The sequence below is a fragment of the Brienomyrus brachyistius genome, chromosome 10, assembly GCF_023856365.1.
Source record: "Brienomyrus brachyistius isolate T26 chromosome 10, BBRACH_0.4, whole genome shotgun sequence".
Classification (NCBI taxonomy): Eukaryota; Metazoa; Chordata; class Actinopteri; order Osteoglossiformes; family Mormyridae; genus Brienomyrus; species Brienomyrus brachyistius.
The window spans coordinates 17,359,229-17,386,849 of record NC_064542.1 but is presented as its reverse complement, the minus strand read 5'-3'; the positions used below and the strand labels follow the sequence as shown (position 1 = coordinate 17,386,849).

The window sequence follows — 27,621 nt, the reverse complement described above, 5'->3', positions numbered from 1 at the left end:
ATAGGTCTTTCCAACAATGTCAGGGATCTTTAAAACTAATAATTAAGGAAAAGTGGATGAAATATAACAGAAGTCAGTTGGGAACTGACCTGAATCTCATTTCCCCACAGTGTAACTTTTATTTTAAACTGTATGTTTGTTTATTAGGGTTTCCCACTAAGGAGAAGGTATGATAGACTCAACTCCATAAAGAAGGGAGAAAAGAGGAACAAACTCAATCTGTGTCACAGGTCGGCAGTAAGGGCTTACAGTGATACAGGGCCTTTCAGCACACAGATCTGTCGGCACTGAAAAAACACATTATCACATCTCTGTCTGCTGGCAGCTCACATTAACATTGCGTAATTACTTGCATCATGGTGTGTTGTGAAAGTGATACTTGAATTTAAAACTCTGTCAGGGATCCATCACTGATATCTTCTCAGAGTTCTCAGGGACGGAGAAGCCTTTTAGCGTACTGTTTGTGATTGGGGTTAAATGCGAAAGTACGGCAGAGATTCTGACATGGTTTACATATTCAAGTGTCAGACTACTGTTATAGAAACGGGGATTATACTATAACTAAACCATATGTATAGAACAGGAAGGCCATGGCTAAATGCTGGCTGAAGGAAATGGTGCTGGAATTGTATGTGGTCATTCTTGATTGGATAGATAGATAGATAGACAGACAGACAGACTTGAAATTCATTTACAAAGTCATACATAGATATATAGTTATCTATGATGTCATCATTTTTTTAGTTCTGGCATGTGTTATTGATGGGGTTGAGGGCCGGCACTAATGTCCCACTGGAAGGAGGCTGGACTGGATGGCTGCCGGCTGCACATTTTAGGACACAGAGGTGGAGTGACCCAGTGGATAATGTTGCACAAAGAGAGCAGCCCAGTGGCCGGGCTACAATTGCATATGATATGGGTCCGAGTCCTGTGATGGAGCTGCCTTTCATCACCAGTTTGTTAATGCATTTGGCATCATCTGAACTTATCTTCCTTCCCCAGCAGACCACAGCATAAAGTACACTGATAACTATGTACATCTCCATCAGCTTGCTACATACATAAAAAGATCTGGGCCTCTGGCTTTTCTTCTGCAGCAGCATTGTGTTGTCCATCCAGTCCAGTCTGCTGTTCAGGTTTACCCCCAGATACCTGTAGCCCTGCACCACCTCCACTTCCTCCCCTTACATGGTGAGACCTCAGGGTCTCCCTGTTATGCCAGAAGACCAACACCAGCTCCTTTGTCTTGCTGAAGTCCTCTACTAGTCCTCTGTACTCTGTATCCTACAATGGAGACTGTGAGAGAATCAAGCTACATTACTTTGAGCTTGTTCGCCAATCAAAGAAGCTGAATGGTGTTGAAGGTACTTCATTCTGACGTGGCTATGGTGTTTTCAGGGTGTTAAGTGGCAGAGAAGTGTGACTGTGGGGGGGGGGGGGGGGCAGTGAGGAACCCAGAATCCCTCCCTGTACACTGCACACTCAGACTGCTGGCTTCAGGGGTGGCTGTGTTGGCCTTTCCCCCTTCCCAGCATTCCTCCATCAGTTTCACCTATACCCTCTTGATCTCCTTGTCTCCAGACCTGAAGAGTAGATATATTCGGCAATACAGTGACTAAGCCCCATGAAGTCCTCCCTGTGTGACTCATAAAACATGCTCCAGTCCATGTTTGCTTGCTCACCACCAGTAAACTCAACAAGATTTCTGAAAAATGCCTTGAATCCTATTAAGGGGTTATTTTCTTTGTCATCTGCCAACATCTCCTTGATTTTTTGTGTTTCTCTGCTGTATTTTATTTGTATCTCTGCTTAGTGCCTTAATAGCCCTGACAAGGCAAACTCCTATAACTGAACCCATATCACATGGTTCTGTTTGCCCTCCCAACCCGAGCGATAATGCACACCATTCTACAACAAAACGATTTTGGACCTAAGCCAGTTATATATAACCAATGGGTGCCCCAGTAAACATAAAGAGACAAACGAATAGTTTGTTACTGTACTGCCCACTGGGGCAGTTATTTTCAAGCTTCAGGGCTATTAAATAAACCAATCTGAAGGGCCTGTTGAGGCTGTCATTTAGTTTTTGTTGTTACAGAGGGAACTTTCAACAGATATTAAGAAGGAGAGATTGCCGATATAGGCTATAATGACTATAACTACTTAAAAGCCTTTGCATTAAGCCTGTCTTTGTGTGTCACATAACAGGGCAATGGCTCTCATTACGCATATGGAAACTATTAGCTAGCCATCTAGGGGAGTAATTGGTGAGAGCTGAACCCAACATTATACCTACATTGTATATTACAATTTTTTTTAATGCAACATTTATTGCAAGGATCTCAAAAACGATGTTCAAGGCTATTTTGGATTAATGTGCGGAGTTCTCAGTTATTATAAATTAGTTGTACGTACCGTCTCATTCCTTTATAAGTTAATGGCGAATGATGGCTCCTTACGGAAATGGGTACAAAGTCCATAAACTATGACATGCTGGTCCTTCTCTTTGAAAATGCCTGAGCTCCCCATTGGAGCAAAATGATAAGCCACCAGCTTTTCTCACGCCCTGATGGAGTCACCTAAATATACAACAGGAAGCCGAGGTTAAATGGGTGGGAAAAAGGGGGGCGGGGGGGGGGGCTGAGAGAGCCTGGGCCTTCTGTGTGAAATCCCCTTCAGGGGGGATCTGCAGCTTCTCACAGATGTCTGTTTTTAATCCTACACAGCTGAATCCCAGCCAGAGTCCCCACAAAAACTCACCAGGAACACACACAACACGTGACATGTTTACGGTCCAGTGGATATACATCATATGTTAAGGGAATCGGTGACGGTTTTGTTTGTTGTTTCATAGCCGATGTAATGCAGCGGGTGGGATAGGTACCCCTTCCAGTAAGCATGGTGCTCTGCTGTTGAAATGAAAGTTTGTTTTCCTACACATGAGATGACATGTAAAGGCCATGAACTTGCCCACTAGACAAGAACTTTTGAAAAATCCCAAAGACATAGGCGATATAATAGCGATACCACAGGAAGTAAATCCAGACTATTACTTAAACTGCAGTACTACAGATAAGCAACACAGTGGTTAAGGCAACTTTATATTATAAAGTAGTATATTGCACAAAGAATACTATAACCTACCTATCAGCCAGAACTGTTTATGAGTCATGCCCCAAAAAAAATCAAGACTCCCCTGTGGGACAGATTATCAATACATTAATGTAGTTCATTTAGGATAATTGCTCATGATTGCCTGAGAACTCTGTTCTTGGTTCTACATAAATGTAAACTGTAACTTCTATATTTGGTATCAACTGTCCCAATATTTTATTTCTCACAGGAATTTGATGAGACAAAAAACATTTTACAGCTGATGCAAATTAAAAGGTGCTGTTTAAAAGAAGGGGTGAGAGAAACAGATACAATACAACCATAAGATGCCAAACCAGCATCTCCATGCATCATCTGTGACCATATAAGGGCAAAAATTACATGATAAGGAGTTATGATGAAGACCTTCCATGCTTGCTGAAGAACATGGGACAGTAAGCAAACACTGTCATAGTCAGAACATTTCCGGAATTTTTTTGCAGGCAAATATCCAGGAGAAGAGCACAAATGGCAACGAGGCGTCTGACGGACCGCCGTTTGAGAGCAAGGCTGGGGACGCTGCCTCCATGTGCCGCTCTCCGCTCTCACGTCCCCTGGGATCGCCTGGATGCTCGGATCGCCTGCATGGCCGTGTCCAAAGGGATGTTGCGGCTGCTCTCAGCCCAGCCAGGGGAAACAGGCTTTATTTAGAGCTTTCCTTCAAGCTGCCAGACACACAATGTACCACATAAATAAGAGAACAGAAGGAGGAGCTTCTCACGGAACTTAGCTATGGCACTCTCTCAGTTCCCATCCCTTACGGTTCAAGCCTTTATTAGCTACTATGTTCTTCATCCTTCTACCGGTAAAATTTATTTATGGTAAAACATTTATGCAACAATATCAACATGTTGCTTGGTAGCTTAACTAAATATGCTACATGAACCAAGCTGATCTTAAATGAAAGCAGCATTATTTTATATATACAGCAGTCCCCCTGTATTTTCGGGTGATGCATTCCAAGGTCTACAGCAGATAGCTGAAACCGCAGATAATGGCGAACATTTTCGTGTATATCCATCCGTCCATCCATTTTCCAAACTGCTTATCCTACTGGGTCGTGGGGGGGTCCGGAGCCTATCCCAGAAGCAATGGGCACGAGGCAGGGAACAACCCAGGATGGGGGGCCAGCCCATCGCTGGGCACACTCACACACCAGTCACTCACACATGCACACCTACGGGCAATTTAGCAACTCCAATTAGCCTCAGCATGTTTTTGGACTGTGGGGGGAAACTGGAGTACCCGGAGGAAACCCCATGATGACAGGGGAGAACATGCAAACTCTGCACACATGTGATCCAGGCGGATACTCGAACCCGGGTCCCAGAGGTGTGAGGCAACAGTGCTAACCACTGCACCACCATGCCGCCCCATACAGTGCTAACCACTGCACCACCATGCCGCCCCATACAGTGCTAACCACTGCACCACCATGCCGCCCCATTATTATTATCTATTGCATTATTATCTTTTGGGCAGAGTGGCGGCTCTGAGGCTTGGGATCTGTCCCAGTAATCAGAAAGTTGCTGATTCAAATCCTACGAGTGCCAGCAGTGACCTACTCTGGTGGACCCTTGAGCAAAGCCCCCTAACCTGCAATTGCTTCGTCATGGGCATGACATTAATGTACATACAGCCCTGCAAGGAGGTCATCCAACTTACAGGGGACATTTGGGGGTTGGTGGCAGGATTGGTAGTTCAGTCACCTCGGTCCATTCAGACTAGTGGGGTGCTGAGGTATCACCCACTGCACAGCTGCACGCTGCTTCTCATCCCTGAGGTGACTTGTTGCGTGGTGGCTGCGGCATTGTGCTGTAATCGACGTGTGCCCCTTACCTCCACCTGCAAATTTGACTTAAGGACAGATTTAAGGAGCAAACCTCGCTTATAATGTGGGCACTGGCAATACTGTCCAGCAATGTTCTCTCGAATGAAAGGGATTCTGACACTTTAGCCTAATTCTCAGGAGATCATACAGAACTGAAAACATATGATGTATCAAGGGATGAGTAAAGAATGAAAATAACGTTTTTTATAAGTCTCAATGGATGAAGGGACAATGAAAAAAAATGGAGAAAAATGATGTTTTCAGACTGTGGTAAACTGAGATTACTGAAAGCATGGACGCGGAGCACGTTATATTCTCTGGGCAGCCTATTCTCATGCTGCTATGGATTTTCATCACACTATCACACTTTAAGGAACATTCTGTCATTTTATTTGCTTGACATCTATGTGCAACCTCACTGTGTGGGCTGGTTCTGCTGAACAGCACTGTGACAGCCTCAATCCCGAGAGCAACGAAAAAGCATGACTTCTGTAGATAAAAGTGACGGGAAAAAAAAGAATAGTAGACATTACAACAAGGAGTTAAAAGAGTCTTTATGATAAATTATGTTGTTGGGAACTGTTTCAGAATTAAGGCTGCATGCTTCAGGTCCAATAAAAGCAACACTTGTAGGCAGATATAGGGGTGGAAACTTCCCAGAGCCCTATCTAAACACAAACATAATGACCTCTATTAGTCATCACTGAGCACGGCTAACTGTATTATTGAAAACATAGCTTATCACCAGAGTCATTAGGCTCTCGTGCCCTTTTGCAGCCAGCACCACAGGGTCAAGCTACTGCAGAATTTAGTGGTGACTGAGACGTAAAGGGGCCACCTGGTCTTCTGGAGTCAAAGGTCTTGCCTGAAACAACAGAATAGAATGTCTTTATTGTCATAGTACCAGTAGCAAGTACAACGAAATTCAGCATGCAACTCCCAGAACAACACTTCCAAGAAAAAGCGCACATAAAAGAGAATAAAAAGAACAGGCATAAATGTATAAAATATACATGGTTGGACTGGCCATCTGGCATACCGGGCATTTTCCCAGTGGGCTATGTGGGCTGGAAAAATGTTTCGATGGTAAAATGTAAAGTTATAATGGGAACCCCACTCCCCACTCGACAAAATTAATTGTGGGGGACAACATCCCCCCAATTCAGTAATACTGTATGTACCATGGGGCATTGCAAGCCCCCAAAGTATAGGACCATTTTTTGATTGCAGTCCAGCCCTAGTTAATGAGAAAAAACATAAATTTTCTTGCTTTGCATCTTTTCACAGTGCAGAAATGCCTTCTTACATTATGTTGCACTTTTACGGCGTAACTAGTAATCAGTAACCTTTTACATTTCAAAAGCAACCTTCTCAACGCTGACTACCAAAAGTACAGTAATAATAAGCAGCAGCACTAGTAATAGTGATGATAAAATGCAAACAGAAACCCAGGGAGAGAAGCTGTTCCTCACTCTTGAGATCCGGGCGTAAATAATCCTATATACGCTTTCCTAATGGCAGCAAGGCTAAGAGGTGGTGGCAAGGAGAGGGCCTTCCTGATGTTACGGACAGGCATCAGGTTTTATGTAAGCCCTATGGCGTAGGTAGCTGTGTTTCTGTCCGTTTATGGGGGCTGCTGGTTATGTTTTACAATCCCTTTTTGTCCACAAAGGGACAGCTGGCTTATTGCACCTCAACACAGCAGTGACATAATGTCACCAACAGCTCCTTTCTTAAGTGTCCTAATGTAGTACAGTCACTGCTGTGGCTTTTTAACCAGGATACTGGACTCGGCTGTCTGTAAGACACCTTGTGAGATGTGAGTGCCCAAGAATTTGAAGCTCATTTGAATTTCACTTACGCAAAAACGTTCTAAATGCAGAATGAAAAATGATTGGTTCAGAGAGATAATCAATCAGATTGTAGAGGAGGTGGGACGAAGACATTTCATTGGTTGGTCCTGCCTCCTCTAGTTGCTTGGACTCTCCTCTACAGTGAAATTGGTGGTTATCTCTCTGACACAGAAATTTTTTCGTTTCTGCCCTCAGAACGTTTATGTGTAAGTAAAGCTCCCGCGAATGAATTTGAAAATGGAAGCTGCTACCACCAAATCACTTTTGAAGTGAACTGGAGCAGGCTCATCGCTACTTCTCCTGAAGTGCTTGATGGGATCTTTGAAAGACAGCAAAAGTAAAGCATAGGGTACACCAGTGCAAAGTGAAATAAGGAATTATTCCTCCTAGATCTGTCAGATGGCTTCCAGGTCCGCAATGATATTATCTGCTTTTTCATGAGTGGCACCAGATACAATGTGGACAGCTGGAACCCACACAGACTCAGAGTGTTTTCCTTCTTTCTTCCAAGACTATAGCTGATGAGGATCCAAGTACATTGAGGTCCTAGACTCTGTCAATAAAAACAATTACAGGCCTTTGACATTTACAAAGGAGACGCTTTTATCCAGAACAACATACAAGCAAGCATCAGAGCTCAATGGCCCAACAATTAAATTGCTCTGCCGGCCACAGGATTTGAACTGCCGAACTTCCGACCACATGCACAAGTCCTAATACAAAGAGCAACACTTAGAGGAAGCGCTTAGGAGAACTGGAACAATCCCCAATTGTTCGGCCTATCAATGGTCAGTTGAAACACTGTCCAAGCTATGGCGTGCTGACTGTCAAAACCTGCATTTGATGACACTCATAATACAGTCAAGTCAGGAACAATTGAGAAAAAGAGAGAGAGAAAGAGAGAGAAACACACACAGAAGGAGAGAGAGAGAGAGAGAGAGAGAGAGAGAGAGAGAGAGAGAGAGAAAATGAGAATTATCTAGAGCCCATAAAATTCTCTGATGAACTTGTTTATGTAAATAACAGGATGAAGACTAAAATAAATCTGAGGGTTGAAAAACAAAATACAGTTAATGACAATAATACAATAACAGACTGGAATCAGAGCAAAAACCAAAGACAGAATGTGCAAACAATGTACATTAAAGCAACACTGATAGTGTATGTGTTGAATAGTAATGAGTCCAAACAACTAAAAATCACACACAATGGTCAAATCCCACTTAAAGAGGTTAAAAAGAGAAGCTTTAGCACTGCATTGGCACTTTATGCTGCATTGCATTTACCTCGGAAGTTGGAGTTGGGAATGACGTTCTACCAGCGTTAACTGCATTCTAGTACAACGCATTTTATCCATTTAGCAATACCAGTTCTAGCCAGGTTCATTGTTAGACATTGTTAGCTTTACATGAGATAACAACCGATTATGCTGTATGACGCAAACAAATTAACGAACTACCTTAAAACCGAAAGGCTCCTGTGCTTTGCCAAATTGTCAAGTTCTTCTTGTGCTTTGACTGGTTTGTCTCCTTGACTGAAAGATTCATCCAGCTGTTTCACATTAACATTAGTGACAAGTGCATGATTATAGGAGATTGACCAATCAGCATGCAACAAGAACTCGGTGCTTAAGTGAAATCCAGGTCCTTTTAATTGAAATGGTACAGGGCTGTCGGGGGAACACAATGCTGTTGTTTCTGAAAGGAACCAAATCTAGTTAGGTTTATAAAATAAATGAAATGACAATTACAAACACGTGCATGCTATCCCAGCCAAGTAAGTACACAATGACTTAAACTATTACGAAATAGTGGAAAATTGTGTGCATTGGCACAAATAGCCTGGGTGTGGGACATGGATTCCTACCATACAATTCAGTACAGGGTTCACAGGTTATAGTATGATCACTGACGTCATCTTTCTTTTGTATGTGAATGTTCTCCTTCTTCTATCTGTCTGTCTGTCTGTCTGCCACCCGTCCATCTTTCTGTCCATCATCCATTTATCTTCCATAATGTGATCATCATGATCACATGCAAAGGGTGAAAATACAGTAAAATAGAAAATCGATTTTACAGTAATGGTCTCAACACAGTACAATATAGTACATTGAAAACACAAAAAGATCAAGTTTAGACCATATTGTATCAAAACAAAAAAACATCAGTACGACAAAAACATGCATTGTGGGAACCGAATGTGGCAGAACGGACTGCAGCACTGTGGGCTCAAAGGGGCCAAGTCTGCCTCCACTTTAATGTGTTTGCAAGAAGGAATGATCTGCAGGCACACAGGTTCAGTCAATTGATGGAATCAAAGACTTCAGTTGGCATCAAAACAATATTTTATTACACTAAAAATGATCTCAATACGCAAAGTTTTTTTACACACAAAGGGCCTTAAAAGGGGGCACAAATGATTCATGGACCCACTAATGCACTAAAAGGTCACCCGAGGACTGGTGGGCGAAGAAAAGGGGTTCATCTCCAGGACGGGACCTCCGAGAGCGATATGATGACGTTTCATACTCACAAGGACACACACACACACACACACACACGCTTTGTGAGCCGCTACCAAGTGATCTGCACGGCACACAGCATAAGGTGAAGGTCAGCATTACCGAGACTCAAATCTAGCGGTTCTGAGCTACCAGCCCAGTAATATAAGCAAGAAGGTCAGTTAGGGCAAAGCTCTGTCCCTCTCCACCTCACGCTTTATCTATCATCAGAAGCATGTAGATACAAAGAAAAAATTTAAAACCAAAACAATCAAGGAAACACACAAACCAAATGTATAGTAATAAATTGATCCACAAATGATCACTGCATGTTGTACCTGTATATGCATGTGACAATTAAATGAATGTTGAATTTCGAAATAAAAATAAACCAAACAAACACTTAAAAACACACAAAAAAAAACATAAAGCAGCCTCATGGTGGCACTGCAGGGGAGATCACAGTATTGTTTAAATGCAAGTAATACCTGTGGATCACTGGTCTGTACAGGGCTACTCCCATGCCAACGGCGACTTGGGCTGGACATTTATGCCACCGTGAACATAGTCAGGCTCCTAGAACGCCAGCAGGAAATGGTTCTTAGACCCTACGTGCATGGATACTAATGATTATTGATCCCCATGGGACAAATTCTCTTTTCACCTCCCCCATCTTGTTGTCTGTATATGAGAGCAAACTGGCCGTGAAGGGCAGCCACCTGTTGTGGCACCCAGGGAGAAGGGGGTTCAGGGTCTTGCTCAAGGACCTGCAGATGTGCCGGCAAGGCTTGAACCAGCAACCTTCTGGCCCCAGGCACAGAGGTTTAGCCCACTGAATCACACGATGCACACCTTATTGGCAGGGGGGCTACGCTCCACCCACCTAGCCCCGAGTCAATGTGCTGCAGCAGCTGGTGCAGATATCCCTAATATCAGTCACTCTGCTCTGAATTTCTTGTCAATGAAGTCAACGGTGATGAGAGAATTGTGCCAACGCTAAAAAAATGTAAACTGCTTTTCTGCAATTATATCATTCAGTTTGCCATGAACCTGAGACCAATCCAGGATGCACAAGGCAGGGTCCATAGTAGATGGGATGTAAAACCAAGCAAATATGCCACCCCCAGACTCTACTGCATGCAAGCATGCAACCTCCAGACACTGCTGCATGCAACCTGGCAACCATGCAAACTCTAGACACTACTGCATGCAACCATGCAAATATGAAACCACCAGACACTTCTGCTCTACTTAGCAGCCTTATGCTTAATCCCAGGGATCTCACTGGAGTGTCAACCAAGAAGACAGAAGTAAGAAGAAGAATTGGTTAGGAAAAAGTATGCTTATCTTGTTTTAAAATGCCCTGTGCCTATCCTTCCAACATCCAATAATGTATCTTGGTCAGCATCACAGGAATTGCCCGATTGTAATACAATAATTGGAAGAATGAATTGTAAGAAGTCAGTGAAACTGGACAGAGACCAGCCATATTTGCGTGTCTCTGGGAGTATACATATGTGTTTAGTGTTAGTTATACATTAAAATTCTGAAATTCTCTAGTGCAGAGCTCCAAAGTGAAATCAATACCACATGTGAACATTTCTGCTCCTGTCCCTGCCTTGCAAGCCCTCCGAGCCCAAGTCTGATAAAGGATGTCAGATGGGTGCCTGGCAGTCTTTCTACCAGTGAGCACTTCCCATGACTAAAATGACAATTAGCTCAAGCCTTTAATTTGCAGCCAACCCTGCATGAGTCAATAGCCTTGAAGTAGTCCAAAGACAATTTATCAAAGGCAATGGCCCCTGTATATTTCTATCCCAAAAGACACACAACAATATAGTGAAATAATCAGACTATCCTTATAGCTATTTTTTCCCACCAATTCACCGAACCATTTTTTTTTTTTTTTTTTTATGAACTTGGCAATAAATAGTTTTTTGTTGTCAAGCCAGTCATTTGAGTTAGCACACTGAAATTGAGATTATGATGCGGAGAAATCGTAATAATGAATGTACCCTTCCTATACCTTAAGAACGTGCTGGACTGAAAGGCAGTTTGATAAACTGCTAATAGGCAGTCAGCCTTAACTTCCAGTGTGCATTTCATTCCAGCCAATGAGATATCAGACACAAAAATGACAGGCTGACTTTGAATGTTTGAATTGGGAATCTTGTTCACATGTGACTCTGACCTACAATGACTCCTACTGATTATGATCTTCATAGTGTCCTTAATGAAGCAATTCACTCATCTGGCTACACATTAATTCCATTGTGACATCACATTTTAGTGTCCATTTTTACTGAGACAGACAACAGCCACATTTCAGTTTTAAAAACAGATTTTTCAACAGAAATTGCTTTTACCTTTCTGTCATTTCATTGTACCTCATCACAGGATTTGTCAAAGAAAAGCAGGAGCCTTTGCATTTCCAAATGCTTTTCAAAAGCATCGCTTACCAAAGGCCAAACTTCAGGCTCCAGCACTCAGGTAAGCGATCGACTGAGAGATGCATCATGTGACCTGTCATGCGTAAAAACATCGGTGAAAATAAGCAGCATTAAGAAACAGAATATCTGATAAATGTCATTGGAAATAAATGATGCTGTAATAAGTTTACAGGTTAATGTACAGATCATGTGACACTAGAATTTCAAATTGGTGTTAAAAAAAATCAGGTTTAAATTTAGGATTTCAATATTTTCTTTCCATGAGAGTGGCTCAGTTAGAAGCACTATTGCCTTACACCTCTGTGGTTGGCAGTATGAATCCTGTGTGTGTGTGTGTGTGTGTGTGTATTTATGTTTGTATTACATTGTGGGGACCAAATGGGCCCCGTAATGTGATAAAGCCCTGTGATTTAGATGTTGTAGGGACGATTTTTCAGGTCCCCACAAAGATGTGTGAATGCAATTGAAAAATTTAAAATTCCAAAAGTTTCATAATTCTTTGGTTACTTATGTTTAAAGTTAGGGCTGGGTAGGGGTTAAGGGCGCCATGTTGGAACTGGAGTTTTCCCCATAGAAATGAATGGAGAGTCCTCACAAAGGTAAAATTACAAACCTCTGTGTGTGTGTGTGTGTGTGTCCAGTGTGTGACCAGGATAAGCTATTGGAACACGTATGGATGTTTGACACTATGCCAGAGGCTACAGAGTAAGTTTGATTCCAAGCCTGTTTTGTACCCGGTTGTCATGACAATGCTCTTAACCATCCTGACAGGACAACATAAACTAGCAACAGATAAGCTGTGGTGGGAGTAGGATGCTGTGAACAGCTGACATACATGTACAAGAAGAAAGATTGTGTCCTGTTTTATTTAAAATACAAGCATTTCTAAATGACTTTTCTACTGAACTTGTTCCAGTAACTACTCTCACTTTGTACTCCTCTTTTCATATCCAGGCAGCCTGAGATACACTCCGGGCTCTATTTTGATAATCTAAGGCAAGGCTAATAGTTATGGGCATGTCCAAATCCATTTAGCTATTTCGACGATGGGGAGACGGAGAAGTTCGCTGCTGAACAGGAGCAGCAGCTAGGAACGGAGACTTACTGTAACCATGCTTCTCTATATTAATTTGTTTATATATATAATATATATAGTATTTGTTTGGAAAGCATTTTTCAGTAAATTAATACACTAAATAATATAGGAATCCTTCGGTGTAAAATAGAATAATTATAAAGACATCAAAACTATAAAATAACATAAATGGAATCAGGGATTGATCAATAAAAGCATTAAACAAAAATAGCTTGTTGGGGGAGTAACTCTGTGGGTTGGGACTCTGTACCAGTTCAAATCCCATGGTTGGCAGACTGATCTTGCTAACGAGCCCTCGAGCGAGGCTCTTAACCCCAAGTGCCCCAGGGACTGGCTGAGCCTACTGTCTCTTCTATGCCAGCTTCATGAGGTGGCCTCCTGGGATCCTTTTCCAGCTGTCCTGAAGGAGGTCCCACTTATATGCTGAGCACTCTCTGGTCACGCTCCTCCAAAACCATTTCTACTGTGATGCGACACTATTACTCTCCTGGACGGCTTGGCATGTCCAAACTTTTGACTGGCACTGTATGTTAATGGGTGTTGTATATTTTATGTATATAACTGTGTGAGGATTGGTTAAATATGATGCTGCCATGTAAACTATAGTGTTTAGTCTTCAGTGAATTTGCAGCTTGTGCTGCCGTTACAGATACAGCAGATGCTAACAGCTCCACTTTTCCATGGTTCTCCTACCTTACTTCAGCTCCTGCCAGCTCCCACATTTTCCAGCTGGACCAAAAAGTATATTTCTCTTTATCTAGCTTAATGTAAAAAACAGATTTCGAGCAAAATGAGCTACTTGTTTTTCTGACAGTTGATGTCACATGACATCTTCAAAAAATGTTGACAAAGACCACAAAATTCTAAACGGAGGGTGAGGACAGTTCCACAGTTGTGCTGTATTTAGTCCATTTTAAGTTCGTATCTGTGGTGGCACTTGAATAGCTTAGCTTCAGAGATCAAGAAAAAAAGTGGAATGAACACGTACTAAGTATACCCTCTTCTGGGCTCTATCAATATATCAGCACCATAAAATATAACACAGAAGGCTTTGTCCAAAAATATATGTTTCCATTTCAGTTAGGAGAAGAGACAAACTAGATATCACAATGTAGCCATTACTTTTTCTAGGGAGACTCAGACAGGGCAAATTCCTCAGTTTGAAAGGATCTTTTTTGAATCAGGCCATAGATTTTTGTGTTTATCTGCTTGTCAGAGCTCAGGCTGGAATCTCGGTAACTCACAGATTTTAATTCAGCTCTGCTGCATTCGGCATGTGTTTCAGGAGAGTATTCTCCAGCACTCAGTTTAACTGTGTATGCTGAGGCATTTGAAGAATGCAACAAATCAGCAAGAAAATGAGTATAGGAATGGCAAAGGACTTAAGTCAGAAAGGAAAGCTTTACTGATCTGTAGACCTAATTCTCTCTCTCCTCTATTCATCCAGGAGTAAGTAAGTAGAATTATGAGTGGATTCATGCAAGTACCACTTCCCTGGATTGTCTTATTTACAAGGATAATTAATCCTGCTGCATCAGAACAATGAATATGTCACGGGTACCATCGGTTACTAGGCACTGAAGATGCAGAGGATGCAGTATCAAAATTGGGTCAGACTAGGGTCACTGGGGCCCCACCCTGGAGCCGGGCCCATTGGCAAGCGCCTGGTGGCCAGCCCTTGGCCCGTGGGGCCCGGCAGGGGCTGGAGGCTCTTTTCTTCTGTAATTGCGGTGGGTGAGCGGCACCGGGCGGGGGTGGGACTACTGGTGGCCCCACAACTCGGTGCATTAACAACGGAGTTTACCCTGGTGAACGAGAGGGCTGTCTCCCTGCACCTTCGAGTTGGGGAGAGGTCTCTGACTGGACTCCCTGAGTGGTGTACGGGGTCCACAGACACAACAATCGTAACAATAACAGACATTAATCACCATGGGGGGGGGGGGAGACACAGACACAACAATCGTAACAATAACAGACATTAATCACCATAGGAGGGGAAAAAAAATGTCAAGAGAAATTATAATAAGAATAGTAATAAAGGTGGGATGGAGATATCAAAGTGTGGGAATACAGAGTACAAACATCCATAAGAAACATGACACTCATTACAGGGACATCAGACAGCAAAAATAACAGCAACAATATCAACAACAATAATAATAATGTTACAAATAGGCATTATATATATATGTAGCAGACACACACCCATGATCCTACACATATACATGTATATTTCAATTTCTATATCTATAACATACGCTAAAAAGAAATGATACTGATCGCTCAACCTCTTATGTGCCCATCCTTGTATGTGCAGGTGTAGGTGAGAGCTGATTTGTCACTGGATGTGCTGCCATTTGATGCCGTCAGCGGACAGGATTTCTAGGCACAGCCAGGGTGCCGAGGGTGTCCAGTTTGGTGGCCTCAGGGTTCAGTCGCTGCTTTTTGCGGACGATGTCTTCCTGTTGGCTTCATCTGCTGGGGACCTCCAGCGAGCTCTGGGCCGGTTCGCAGCCGAGTGTGAAGCGGCGGGGAAGAGGATTAGCACCTCCAAGTCCGAGACCGTGGTTCTCAGCCGGAAACAGGTGGATTACCCTCTTCAGGTCAGGGAGGTACTGCCTCAAGTGGAGGAGTTCAAGTATCTCGGGGTCTCGTTCACGAGTGAGGGTCGGCGAAATCAAGAGCCGGACAGACGGATCGAAGCGGCGTCTGCAGTTTTGCAGGCGCTTGACCGGTTCGTCGTGGCTAAGAAAGAACTGAGCCGGAAAGCAAAGCTCTCGATCTATTGGTCCATCTTCGTCCCTACCCTCACCTATGGTCATGAGCTGTGGGTAATGACCGAAAGAATGAGATCGCGGATACAGGCGGCCGAAAGCGTGTGTGCGTGTAATTATTTTTTTGATACTTATTATAATCGATTCTCAAAAATGAAATATTAAGACCAGGAGAATCAATATTTTAGTACCAATTTGCACATCCTCACTTGCAACCCTGTCCAGGACAAGCATTTGGAAAATGGAAATTGGCAAGATTTTTTTTAAATGAGTATTTCTTTTTAGTATGAATTCTAACGCTTCTGATAAAAGCAATTCAGTTTATTTACATTCTGCTGGCATCAGAAGCTGAGAGGCATGAAGCTGTCCTCACATAACCTGACACACACACCTGTTTTCCCTCTCAGCTCATCTGGAAGGTAATTTACAGCCAGCGGCCCAAAGCTGCCTGCATATATTCGATGCGAGTGCCTCGCCCCAGCAGTCACTCCATTTTAACAGAGCCTTCCCCTCTCACCATGCATCTTGTACATGGGTGAACCATTCAATATAAACAATATTAATAGGGTACTGCCTTTTAAATTCATTTTGGAGCTGCTTTTAAACTTTCTGAAAAATCCTTAATTCTATAAATATATAGAATATTTATATTCCTGAACAAGACCGCCACCTCGTGTTGAAAATGATGAATTAATTTACAAAATGTTTCACTTTTGCAAGGCAGCCTCCTTCTGGTTGACTTTGGAGCACACATGCAGATGGACAACCAGGGCATTAGGACAATGATCTTGTGAGGGGGAAGGTGATAGAAATGGAACACATTTTTACAAAATTACCTAAATTTATTTATGTAAATTTCCGGAATTATGCAATGTGATTTTATGAATTACAAATTCTAAATGCTCTGTAAATTTTCCATACAAGATTGTCATAAAACATTGTCAACGTGTCTCTTTTTTCCAAAAATTGCATTGCACATGGCACAGTTAAAAGAAAGAAAAACATGCACATATATTTTCCCATGTCACTAAAATAGATCTGATTACAAAAAAATACTCCTGAACAATATAAACATCTTCATCTACAGCCAGGTCAGCAAGTCACCACAACCAGCCTTGGCAACCCAAGGGTTAAACTGTTCTTCAGTATGTTTCAATAAAATAATTTCTTGCTAAAGTTTAATTTGCAAAAATATACTGTTCTCATTCACTCTCAGCTCATATATATATATATATATATATATTTATATATGCACCTTTCAGTTTAAGAATGAATGTCCAATGAGCTAACTGAGCTAACTAGGAAACCAAACCAGAGATGATGTGAAGTGCCTTCCCCAGTGTAACCAAAACACCAAAACTACTGTTTCTGCCTGGAATCTTTCATATCGTTAGAAATCTGTCTTAGATGGTGCGAGATCAGGACCGCCAAACCTAGCAGGAGCAGTGATCGCAGTAACAGACTTAATTCACAAAACATTTTCCCTCATGTTGGGACACAGGGAACTACACGCATCACGTGTCACATATGAGGGCGGGGCTTCCCATATGAGGGCGGGGCATCACATGAGGGCAGGGCTTCCCATGCAGCAGCTCCTCCCTCTTTAGTAGCCCAGTGAGTTAGCACGTTAACCCCACCCTATGGAGAACCTGCACGTCAGCAGCACACGCACACAGAACCGCAGCAGCAAATCGAGGCCCACGAGAGCCCGTCACCCCACTCAGGAAGCTGGGCACTCTATCCAGATGATGACATCACAAACGGCCAAATCGTTTAACTACTCAGGTTAAACAAAAAGACTGTAGTTAAAATGTTGAGCCTTCATAACAGAAAGGTATGCTGCCATATTAGTGTGTCTGAAGGCAGCTCATCCGCAAAAACACTGGGCCAGTGAGGAATGATAAAAACAGAGTAACCCTACTGCATGCCTCATTTCCGTACACATTCACACACTCACTCACAGAATCCCTGATATTATTTCCACCTCCCATTATTGCCAAGTAGATAATTCAGAAGGAGGGCTTTGGAATGGGCTCCTTTAAGACTAGTCTGAGACAAACAGGAAGTGTTCATCACCCCGGGCCAACAATCAGTCTGAGCTGCTGGCTTGCTCATACCTCTATAAATTCTTGGTTTTAAAATCCTGCAGGTTAGCAGGTGAAACTTGGAACACAATGCTGCAGACCACACCTAAGATGTTGGGAGTTATGCCCCTCCCCCCAAGAATCTGCAGATTAGTCTAGACCTCTCTCCCCTCATCCGTTACCTGCAGCAGATTACACGAGCAAAACGAAATATCTTAAGAGTGTCCTCCAGCTAAAAGGGGGTCATCTTCTATGACAGGCCTAACACCATTTTGAAAAGCTCAAGATTAATAAATTCAGGGTAGGGGGAAGGAGCCCAGGAGAGGGGTCTGCTTTCGAGGGGTGTCTCCGGCGGAGCCAGATGCCAGGCCCCACATGTGCATGACGTAGTGGTTAAAGTATAGATCTCCATGGTGACCCTCAAACCATCAGAGGAGCACTAAACCTGAACAGTTCCCTTTAAATAAACTGCATAAATACAACAAAAACGAATGATTTGTCAAAGTTATAGGCTGTCCTAGACACATATTCCTCCATTGTCTGCAAATAAATATAACAATAATACTAAAACTACAACAACAATGAAGAGGAGACAGGTGTCACATATCATGGTACAGTCCTGATTCTCTGCAATGCATGTAATGACCAACTATGGGATTGTAAGAACAGCGGAAAGAACAGCAGAGTGATAACGAAGGGGCACAGGAAACAGAATATCCAGTGTGCAATCCAGTGGTCTCTCCGCAGTGTCCCAAAAAGGCAACCTATGCCAAAGACCTTTTTACTCCACCAGGGAGGCAAAAAAAAGAAAAAAAAAAAATCTCATCTCCTGTATAGACAACACTACCAGTGATGAAAAATCATGAGACGGGGGGGGGGTGGTTGAGATCTGGGGACCCATCCAGCAGCTGGTGCTGGCTGTCTAGGCTCAGTATTGGGCTCAGATCAACCCCACCCCTGCCCCCAAAAGCTCCCGGACTCAGAAACCCAGTTTTACGGGGCTCACTGGAGTCCACGTCGACCGCATGTCCACCTCCCTCCGAGAATTCAGCGGGTTAGGGAAGGCAGAGGGTGGTGCGAGGGGTGAAGGTCAGGAGCAGACAGAGCTCGAGCCTGCAGCCAGGCTGCAGACGGGTGTGGGGTCGCCATAGAAACGGGGCTCAGTCAATGGGAAGAGCAGCAGTAGGAAGAGCAGCATGCCCAGCAGGTAGGAGGCCAGGACAGTGAGGCGCTGCGGATGCTCCAGGGCTGTGCTCAGCGCAGGAAAGCCCATGTAGTTACAGAAGGAGTGGCAGAGCACAGGCCCCACCAAGTGACCTGGCACAGGGAGACAGGGACAGCCACTACACACTGCTGAACATGCATCTCCTGCTGACAGCATGTGGAACTTCCAAAATACACTATCTAGACTTGTATATACCTCTGTCTACCTACAGCCTCCCGCTGTCCAGTAGATACAAGTTATACATTCACAGTTTTCTGTCTCTGCTCTAACACAGTAATATTAACAACACAGTAAAATCCCGTTATAGTGGACTCGCTCATAATGGAATATCGTCTATAAACGGACGAGGTCCACAGGTCCCGGCCGTGCGCCTTTAAGAACATGCAGAATAAGCATCAAATATAGTAAGATTATATAAACGGAATATAACGGAATTGTAACGGCCATCCAGGCTCCGCCTACAAGGCGCGTGGCGTGCAGGTGATATCCAGCGCAGATACATAGTCAGGATTATTACTAGTCACGCATCTGGTCAGGTAAAGTTGGTTGATTACATGTACAATATAATAATCTATACCACAAGCATGTCTGCTGGGGTGTAGCATGAGTAAATGGTGCGTTCTGGGCGTATAGTCCTTTGAAGTCCGTTATAACGGGATTTTACTGTACACTTGCAAATTTACACATAAATCCACGTAATTAGAGGTTAACGTTTTACATGTGGAATTCACGTAGGAGTCACAGCTAAACAGCAGATTTTGTAAATTAGTATCACACATGCAGATATTTGGACACACCTGTCCTGATGAAGATGAAGGCTGTGTAGGCCCCAAAGACTGCCGTGTATGAGAACTGAAAGACTGAAACAGAGAGACATTCAATGGTAACCTGGAAGGAAAATGGCTGCTCAGCATAAGACTACATCAGTCTTACACAATGTTTAATGAAATATAAAATGTTAGGGGTGGGTGATATGACCTAAAATTACCACAGTATGTTTTGGCAGGAGTAGTGTGACCCATCCCTTTGTATACATTAAAAGTAGTATTACAGAATATATGAACTACACTTTAAATTCCTATTACAGTTGGGTATGGCCGGCTTTATTTCGAAAAGATACAAAAAGAGACATAGGTGATGTTTTCTCAGGGGAATGACGCTTTTCAGCTGTTTTCATTTCAAATAAAACGCAGGATTGCCAACTTTGGTCAGCTGGCCAAAGTGAGATTGTCAATCTGAGACAAGTCTGCACACGCATGCACATACATGTATGTAAGTTTCATTTCCTTGTAGATAAATCGTTTTTAGACTTTGCAAACTACCCAAATGCTTTTGATGTAGCTAATTTTAGGTTTATAATGGAATAATATACATTTGCCGTAAGATTTCTTGCGTGAGCGTGAGAGTGTCACACCAGAGACATGACAGTTGGCAACCTCGAAAACTTATGTTTCTTAATTCAGTTGATTTGTACAAAAAAATTTATACAGTTGTTACATAACGTAACCTTTGACAAAGTCACCAATAAACTATGTTTATTTATCCAACATTTCATAAAATACTGTGTTTTCAGCTTTACGATTTCAGGAGCAGCCATTCTCTTAGGAACATTACGGCTTTTTCGTTATGGGTGTTAGATGCGCTGCTGTTATTAACACTAATTACACATCAGCGCAAACAAAAGGGCTGCGTACACTGAAGTAGGTCTTGCTTGGAGGTTAAAGGAGTTTGATGTTCATTAATATGGGAAATGGGCGGTTCTACTGTTAACTGGGCAGTTGTGCCTTTACCACGAACCTTGGATAAAGGCTACAGCACATATATATGCTGATTTAGCAAATCTGTTTTTAATTAGCTACTTTTTTTTACTATATGCATGTATGTATGTGTTTATGTATGTAACTGGGTTATTTTTGTTTAATGCGTATAATTACACAAAATCTGTTTATTTTTAATTTGATTTGAATTTAATTTGCTATTGGGACACCCCATGTGTAATAGGGAAAAAAAAAAAAAAACGCAGATAAACTGGTTACATATAAGGACAAGTATTCAAATTACAACTAAAGCTTTGAAGAAAATAAAATGCTTTATTGTTTATAAATAGGCTGTTGTACAATTAGGCTGTAGCCTTCTCATGGCGTTACCAGTATAGTGCAAATCCACATCGAGGTGCACAATCACATTGGTTCCTGGCCACTGCCAGGAACGCAAACCATTTAAGGCCAATACTTCAGTTTCGGTGCAAAGAGTAGTGAAATGAGGGGACACAGCGCCCCCTACAGCAAGCAGATGAAAAGGAAGCCTTACCTGCAGACAGGAAGATCCCAGAGACGGTGCCCTGACCAAACCGTAGCAGCTCGATCACATGATGGAAATGGGCTACAATGACATAAAGGCACAGTGGAAAGGCTCTGAGAGACAGGAGGGTAGAGAAGCGATCAAAAGGAAACCACAGTAATACACACTGGCCAACAGCATAACAGCTAGCAAATGGAGCAGACAGACAAGTAGGCTGGACTAAGCTACGCTAATAGTGACGAAAGGGTTAGAGGAACAGACTGGCCCGCAGGCTCAAGGACACATGCGCACCATTACAAACAAGAGCAACCGGCCCAGAAGAGGAGTCAGACTGACCTACTCCAAAGAAGAGTGGGCAGGTAAAGATGGCAGCCAGGGGTCCTGCACAGGGAACCAGCATGGGCAGCATGCAGGCCCGGAACACCAGCTCCTCAGTCAACGGCGCCACCACCTGGTTCCTGAGCCACCTCATGTCGCTAGCACACAGGGCCCAAAACCAGGGGTCTGCTGGGCAAGACAGCATTACTCTGAGCACACACACCTGCTCGAGTGGATACACACACTATCAAACTTCCCTGAGGAGAGAGCCCTCCCCCTCTCACCCCACACACACACACTCACCTAAACCTACTTTGATCCCGTCCAAAAAGCCCCAGGGACAGTCAGCAGCCAGCTGGATCAGAGGACCAAGGAACAATACCTGTAACAGAGAGGGCCTTCGTCAATGAGTGAATACCTGCAATTAAATGTTTCATGTACAGAGCCTGTCTTCTAACCGCATATCTTATGGTCATGCCTGAATTGTTCAGTGAGGGGCACTGAGGGTAGCCACTGAGCATCTTATGTGTGTGTATGTGTCTTTATGTATGCATGGTATCTTTATACACTGTGCACATAAGTGAGAGAGTGTGTGTGTGTGTGTGTGTGTGTGTGTTGCACTGGACCAGCATTCCAAACAGACCGTTACCCCATGTTTTCTGGTACAGTGTCTGTGCTCCACACTATCCCCTGTACCAAACAAATGGCTGAAGTACAGTATGTGGTTGCATATAGGTCTAGTAGCAATTTAAGGCAGCTTTTACATTCAGGCCATCTGATTATTTTTTACAATAATGTTATGCATTCATTAAATTCAATAACTGCTGCAGAAGAAAAGAGGCATCCTCATATACAGCCATAACTCAGGCACATAGGCAAAAAAGAAATTTATTATTCAAATAATTCAGGCAGCATGTGCACGAGTATCATCATCTGATCCAGGGACTAACATCAGTCATTCATTAGGAAGATAAGAAGCAAAGAGTGGCAGGTGCTGAAACACACTTACCATGGTGAGCAGCAAAGGCAAGGTGACCGCAGGGATGATGCCCTCAAGTCGGATGCCCATCAGGGCCAGTAGGGGGGGCCTCGCCTGAGGGGACAGAAGGGCAGCATGTGAAGAGAGGCTCCAGTGTGTAAGTAAGGGCAGTACAGTAGCCGGCCTTACTCACCTCTACACCAGTGAACTCTTTCCATGCCCAGACAAAAACTGGAGACAGGGCTGACACAATCAGCACGCTGGTAAAGCGCCGCTTTATCACGGCAGGGTGATCCCTGTCATACATACAAAAGAACACTAATTGGAAACCACAGGCAAAGGAAACAAGAGCCTGCGCTCCTAGTGCTCTAGCTGCTGACTGTATGCTTACTGAACAATAAAGGAAAAGAGCAATAACTTCGACCCAAATTGGCCTCTCTCATCCTGTCTTACACTCTACACTAGCCATGCTACCAAGAACACTGCATGAGAAATGAAAGCGAACCGCAACTGACTAACTCTGAATTTAATTTGTTTACATGGGAAGAGATATGGATGGTGCATTAGTGGAGGAGGCTATAAGCTACGGAGCAATGTTTCCTTGGTAATTTGACAGTTATATCAGGGGTCAACACCATGGCAAATTCTGAATGATACTGTAATTAACATGCAATGTATAACCACGGACACGTTTATCCGTATATCAATGGCGGTTAGTTACATTCGACAAGGAACAAACCTTACCAAGACAAACGCTATAAATCCGCGATAGTTATACAGCGCACAGTATTACAAAAACTAACCTAAACGATTTTGTAAGTAGTTTCGAAAAAATGTCTAACTTTAGTGGTATGGTTGACTAGAACTGCCGACTTGAGCAAATCCTAAATAAATGGGTGAATGTACGCATTTAACCCAACATTTGGACCAAAAAAAAACTCGCTTACCTGGGCAAATCGCTCCGCCACACGTATAAACTTCCAACATAAAAGCAAGCGAGTAAGAAACATGCCAAAATGGACACCCAGCACGGTGCATCCGGCGGAACGAAAGTGGTGTCGATAAACGATAATCTGTCATCGTCTGACATGTCGGGGGACATGGACTATGGCCACGGCGTAAAAACTGGACAAATCTATTTCTTTCTATATTAGTTACAGCAGGCTGCGCAAATAAAATCAAAGCGAGTGCATGATTTGAAGATGCAATCTTAAGGAAATCATAGCATCCTGGCGCAGAGATATGACGTATAGATCCGGCGCCTGGGCGAACGTCACCCCCCCTTTTTGCAAAGTTTCTAGCCATCTGGGAGTCTTCCGCAGAGAATTATAAAATCTTGACTTTTCAGCCAGCCTTCCTCCAGTCCGCTAGGTATATTATTTTTTTAGCCTGATGAGAGAGTGTAGAGAAGGTGTTTATAAACAATCTTTGGTCCGATTAGACTTTTTGCTATTTTTCCCCCGGCCAATGAACGATCGAGGCTCGTTTGCGTCACTGAACGGCGCCAGCCGCGTTGTTTCAATTTTCGAGCGGATAGCTGTCATTGAGCGTCATAGAACATCATAGCACATGTCATTACAGCTGTCACTACACTGCAATACTTACCAGGTATAGAAAGTTAAGGGCCATCTCTTGAATTCGAATAAATTTTCATGAAATGGCTGATAACCTTTAACCGTCTGTATTAACACTGGCAAAGCCCCTCACAGGAACTGGGAGTATAGTTTTTTTTTTTTTTGCTTGCTTGCTTACAGTTCGTTAAATTCAGTTTTAGTTATTTTTTAGTAGCTTTTGTATTTGGCTTTCAACGCTGGTGCATGTGTGACTCACATCCACAATTGACTCAGACCCTGTAGTGACAGACCGGTCTTTTACAGGGTTTCCAACTTTGGTCAGCTGGCTGAGATTAGACTTTGAATTCGAGACAGGTCTGCACATGCATTTACATGTATGTAACAGTTATATTACCTTGTAAATAGTATGTGGGGATTGCATACTACCCAACGCTTTTGATTTTAGGTTTATAATGGAATTATATAGGCTTGCCGTAAGATTTCTTGCGTGAGCGTGAGAGTCTGAAATCGTGAGTGTCACGCCAAATGTGTTAGAGTTGGCATCCGTGCTATTATGGTGTGCCATGAAACAGCCTGACACTACCGAAAATGGCCGATTTAAATAAAAAATTTCGCAATTGACATAAAATTAGATTGACATATGCATTTTATATCCTGATTTACATTTAAATGTATTTATTTATCAGATGCTTTTGTCCAAAGAAACATACAAGTGAAGTAAATAATTTCCTTATAAGAATAGTAGTAAATTACAATCATTAAATAAATTACAGTGTTTGACTCCAGTAGGGAAACACCTCTTAAATTTATGCAAAAGTATCTTGAAAGTATTGAGTGTCCGTCTCCATCCATCTTCCAGTTGCTTATCCAGTTCTTACCCAGAAAGCCTGGATGCTATCCCAGGCATTGTCTTTATTGTACCCTTAAAATTGTACATTTTAAGGGTACAATGCTTTTGAAATGTGTGGTCCTATTATATTACGGTCAGTCTATGAGGTTCTAACTTTGTAGTCTAGTTACATATATGCCATGGGATGGAGTTATCTATACAGTATCTGTATTAATAGGCGTACTGGGGTAGATTTTCTATGCCTACACTGCACTAGAGTACTATTTTATGGGTTTCATGATGCAGCAGGTCTTGGAATTATTGAGTATTTTTCCAGCTTTTCACAGGCAGGCCATGCTGTTTGCTGGTATGTGCTGTCCGCATTTACAGGCCCTGAGCAGTAAAAGCTGCCACAGCATCTCTTACACCTTGTCCAGGAGTCACTCTGTGATTGTCGAGTGCACAGATGACTCCACCACAGACATTGACGTTTCGCAAAACACATGCTGTGGCTTTGCTTTGCAAAATATCTGTGTGCTCATTGTTAACTCAGTGCCTCACAGTGGATTATTACAGGGAGAGCGAAAGCAAAGCTTGGTGACAAATACTTTTTCTAGGAAATACTGCTTCTGTAGACAGGGATGGACATAACTGGTACGCAAGTACGCATTCGCCTTTAAAAGCGATACGTGCGGCAATTGATTGTTGTAAAGGCGTGAATGCGTACGTGTTTTATGTGCATTTGCGCGAATATGACAAGAAATTATTGTGCATATATGCTAATTCGTACTTCATTTGCGGTATAGAAGTTAAAATGCACGGTGAATGCATACTTGTGTACCAGTTATGTTAATCCCTGTGTATAGACATGTAAATACATATATTAATGGCCCAACAATATAATTCAATTGAATTCACTGCAATATCACTGCAAAACCCCACTGTTTCCTAGATTGGGCGCTGGACAGAAGGCATGATCGACCCTGTGGTAACAGACTCGGCAGGTGGTGGGCTGGGGGGCACAGCGGAGGGCAGCCAGGTGGCACAGAGCACCACCTCCCACTACGCCTGTCGCATCCTGTGTGCGCCCCCCCCCCACGCCGTCTGTATCTATGCTGCTGGCTTTGATGCCTCCAACAACATCTTTGTGTGTCCCGGAGCTGTGATGTCTGATATTAAACATGATGTTAGCATACTTGTAGCTAACTAACCTAACCGATTTTGTAAGTAGTTTCGATAAGTAGATCTACGAACCACGTTAATGACTTGTACCACGTTAATGACTTGTACCACATTAATGAATTGCCCTGTACACTCTCAGAAAAAGGGCTGTACCCTCAAGGGTCTGCCAATTGTACCCTTAATTGTAAGTAACTGAACCTTTTAAGGCATATAAATGGAAATGACGAACATTTCTGTACCATTGATGGTGTTTGTGCCTTTGGCATATTTCTCACACTATTTCTGTACCTTAAAAGTTACAATCACAAGGGTACAGCTCCAGTGACGAGCAAATGTACACATTTTACACTTTATTCTGAGAGTGTAGCGCTACTTTGAATCATCAGTTTTATTTGTTTCCTTGCATTTTTTGTTCTGCTTCTTAAAATGCCATTTCTGATATGAAGAATGTTGAAGTTCTGTTTGTTCCCGTTGTTATGGTTGTTCAAATCATGTGCTGGGGGGTTTTGATGCTGTAGCTAGGGGACACCCTACACAGGATGCCAGTCCATGATAGAACATGATGCAGGAGACACTGTGAACAGGACGCCAGTCCATTCTAGTAATGCACCCAGCAGGAGACTTTGCGTCAGGTCCAGCCCCAGGGGTTTGGAGGGAGATCTCGGTGGGCAGCAATGCCTACACCCTGCGGGAAACACGCTCAGCCCAGCAAAGGCGCTGTCTGGTGAGAGACATGAAGCTTTACCCTAACCATCGTGTTAATATGCCTGGTTGCTGTCACCCTTTGGTTGTGTTGCAAGTTGATGGCAGTCAAAATGGCTCACATAAGGAGCTCCGCTCTCATATTTGACCAATAATAAACTAATACTCTTGTTACTGCTTCCAATCTCATTGAATTTTTATCAGTAAAATTGCAGTTCCATTTAGACCAGTTCTGTTTCCCTCTTCCTTTCCTCTCTTTCTGTTCCCAGGTAAAAAACGAGCCCAACTTGTTTCAGAACGGCTCTCTCATAGACCTCTGTGGGGAGACATTGCTCTCAAGGACCACCAGCGGCCTGCACAGCACTCCCTTCCTCAAACAACTGGAGGCACTGTGGAAGGAGCTGAACGCAGCACGGCCCCAGTGCCCCGTGGGGCTCAGCACACTGGCGTTCCCCTGGCGGTCTCCAGGCAGTGGGAATGTCCACTGTGCCGCCGCGTGGGGCCCTACATGCCACTGTGGCTGGGCTGTGAGGGTGGCCAGTACCTGGACACAGGCCCCCCCCCCAGCCACACCTTCTGCCTTCTACGTTTGTTCGGAGATGACGGCGCGGGGCTGGAGCCAGATCCCACTGCCCCACAGCACCCATGCCTTCCACACCGCCTGCCCCTTCTGTGACTCCGGGCTGACTGGCGAGCAAGGCTATGTCAGGCTCATCTTCCAGGGGCCCATGGACTGAGGCCTGGGGCCGTGGGGGGGGGGGGAGGCCATG

At 43.4% G+C, this 27,621-nt stretch overlaps 1 protein-coding gene and 1 pseudogene across 2 annotated transcripts; one reads left to right on the top strand and one right to left on the bottom strand.

Moving 5' to 3' along the window:
• Nucleotides 1–16,478: 16,478 nt before the first annotated feature.
• rce1a (Ras converting CAAX endopeptidase 1a) lies at nt 16,479–23,805 on the bottom strand. Of its 2 annotated transcripts, XM_049029271.1 has the most exons (8): nt 23,512–23,805; nt 22,758–22,860; nt 22,595–22,678; nt 21,889–21,967; nt 21,604–21,771; nt 21,277–21,348; nt 19,764–19,826; nt 16,479–19,058 (listed from the first exon to the last, which is right to left on the bottom strand). In XM_049029271.1, the coding sequence occupies exons 1-8, from the start codon at nt 23,664–23,666 to the stop codon at nt 18,832–18,834; spliced, it is 951 nt and encodes a 316-aa protein (XP_048885228.1). In that variant the 5' UTR covers nt 23,667–23,805; the 3' UTR covers nt 16,479–18,831. The 2 variants fall into 2 exon arrangements, with proteins under 2 accessions (XP_048885228.1, XP_048885229.1); XM_049029272.1 differs by lacking the exon at nt 21,604–21,771.
• A 1,913-nt stretch (nt 23,806–25,718) lies between these two features.
• LOC125750654 (E3 ubiquitin-protein ligase pellino homolog 3-like) lies at nt 25,719–27,621 on the top strand (annotated as a pseudogene).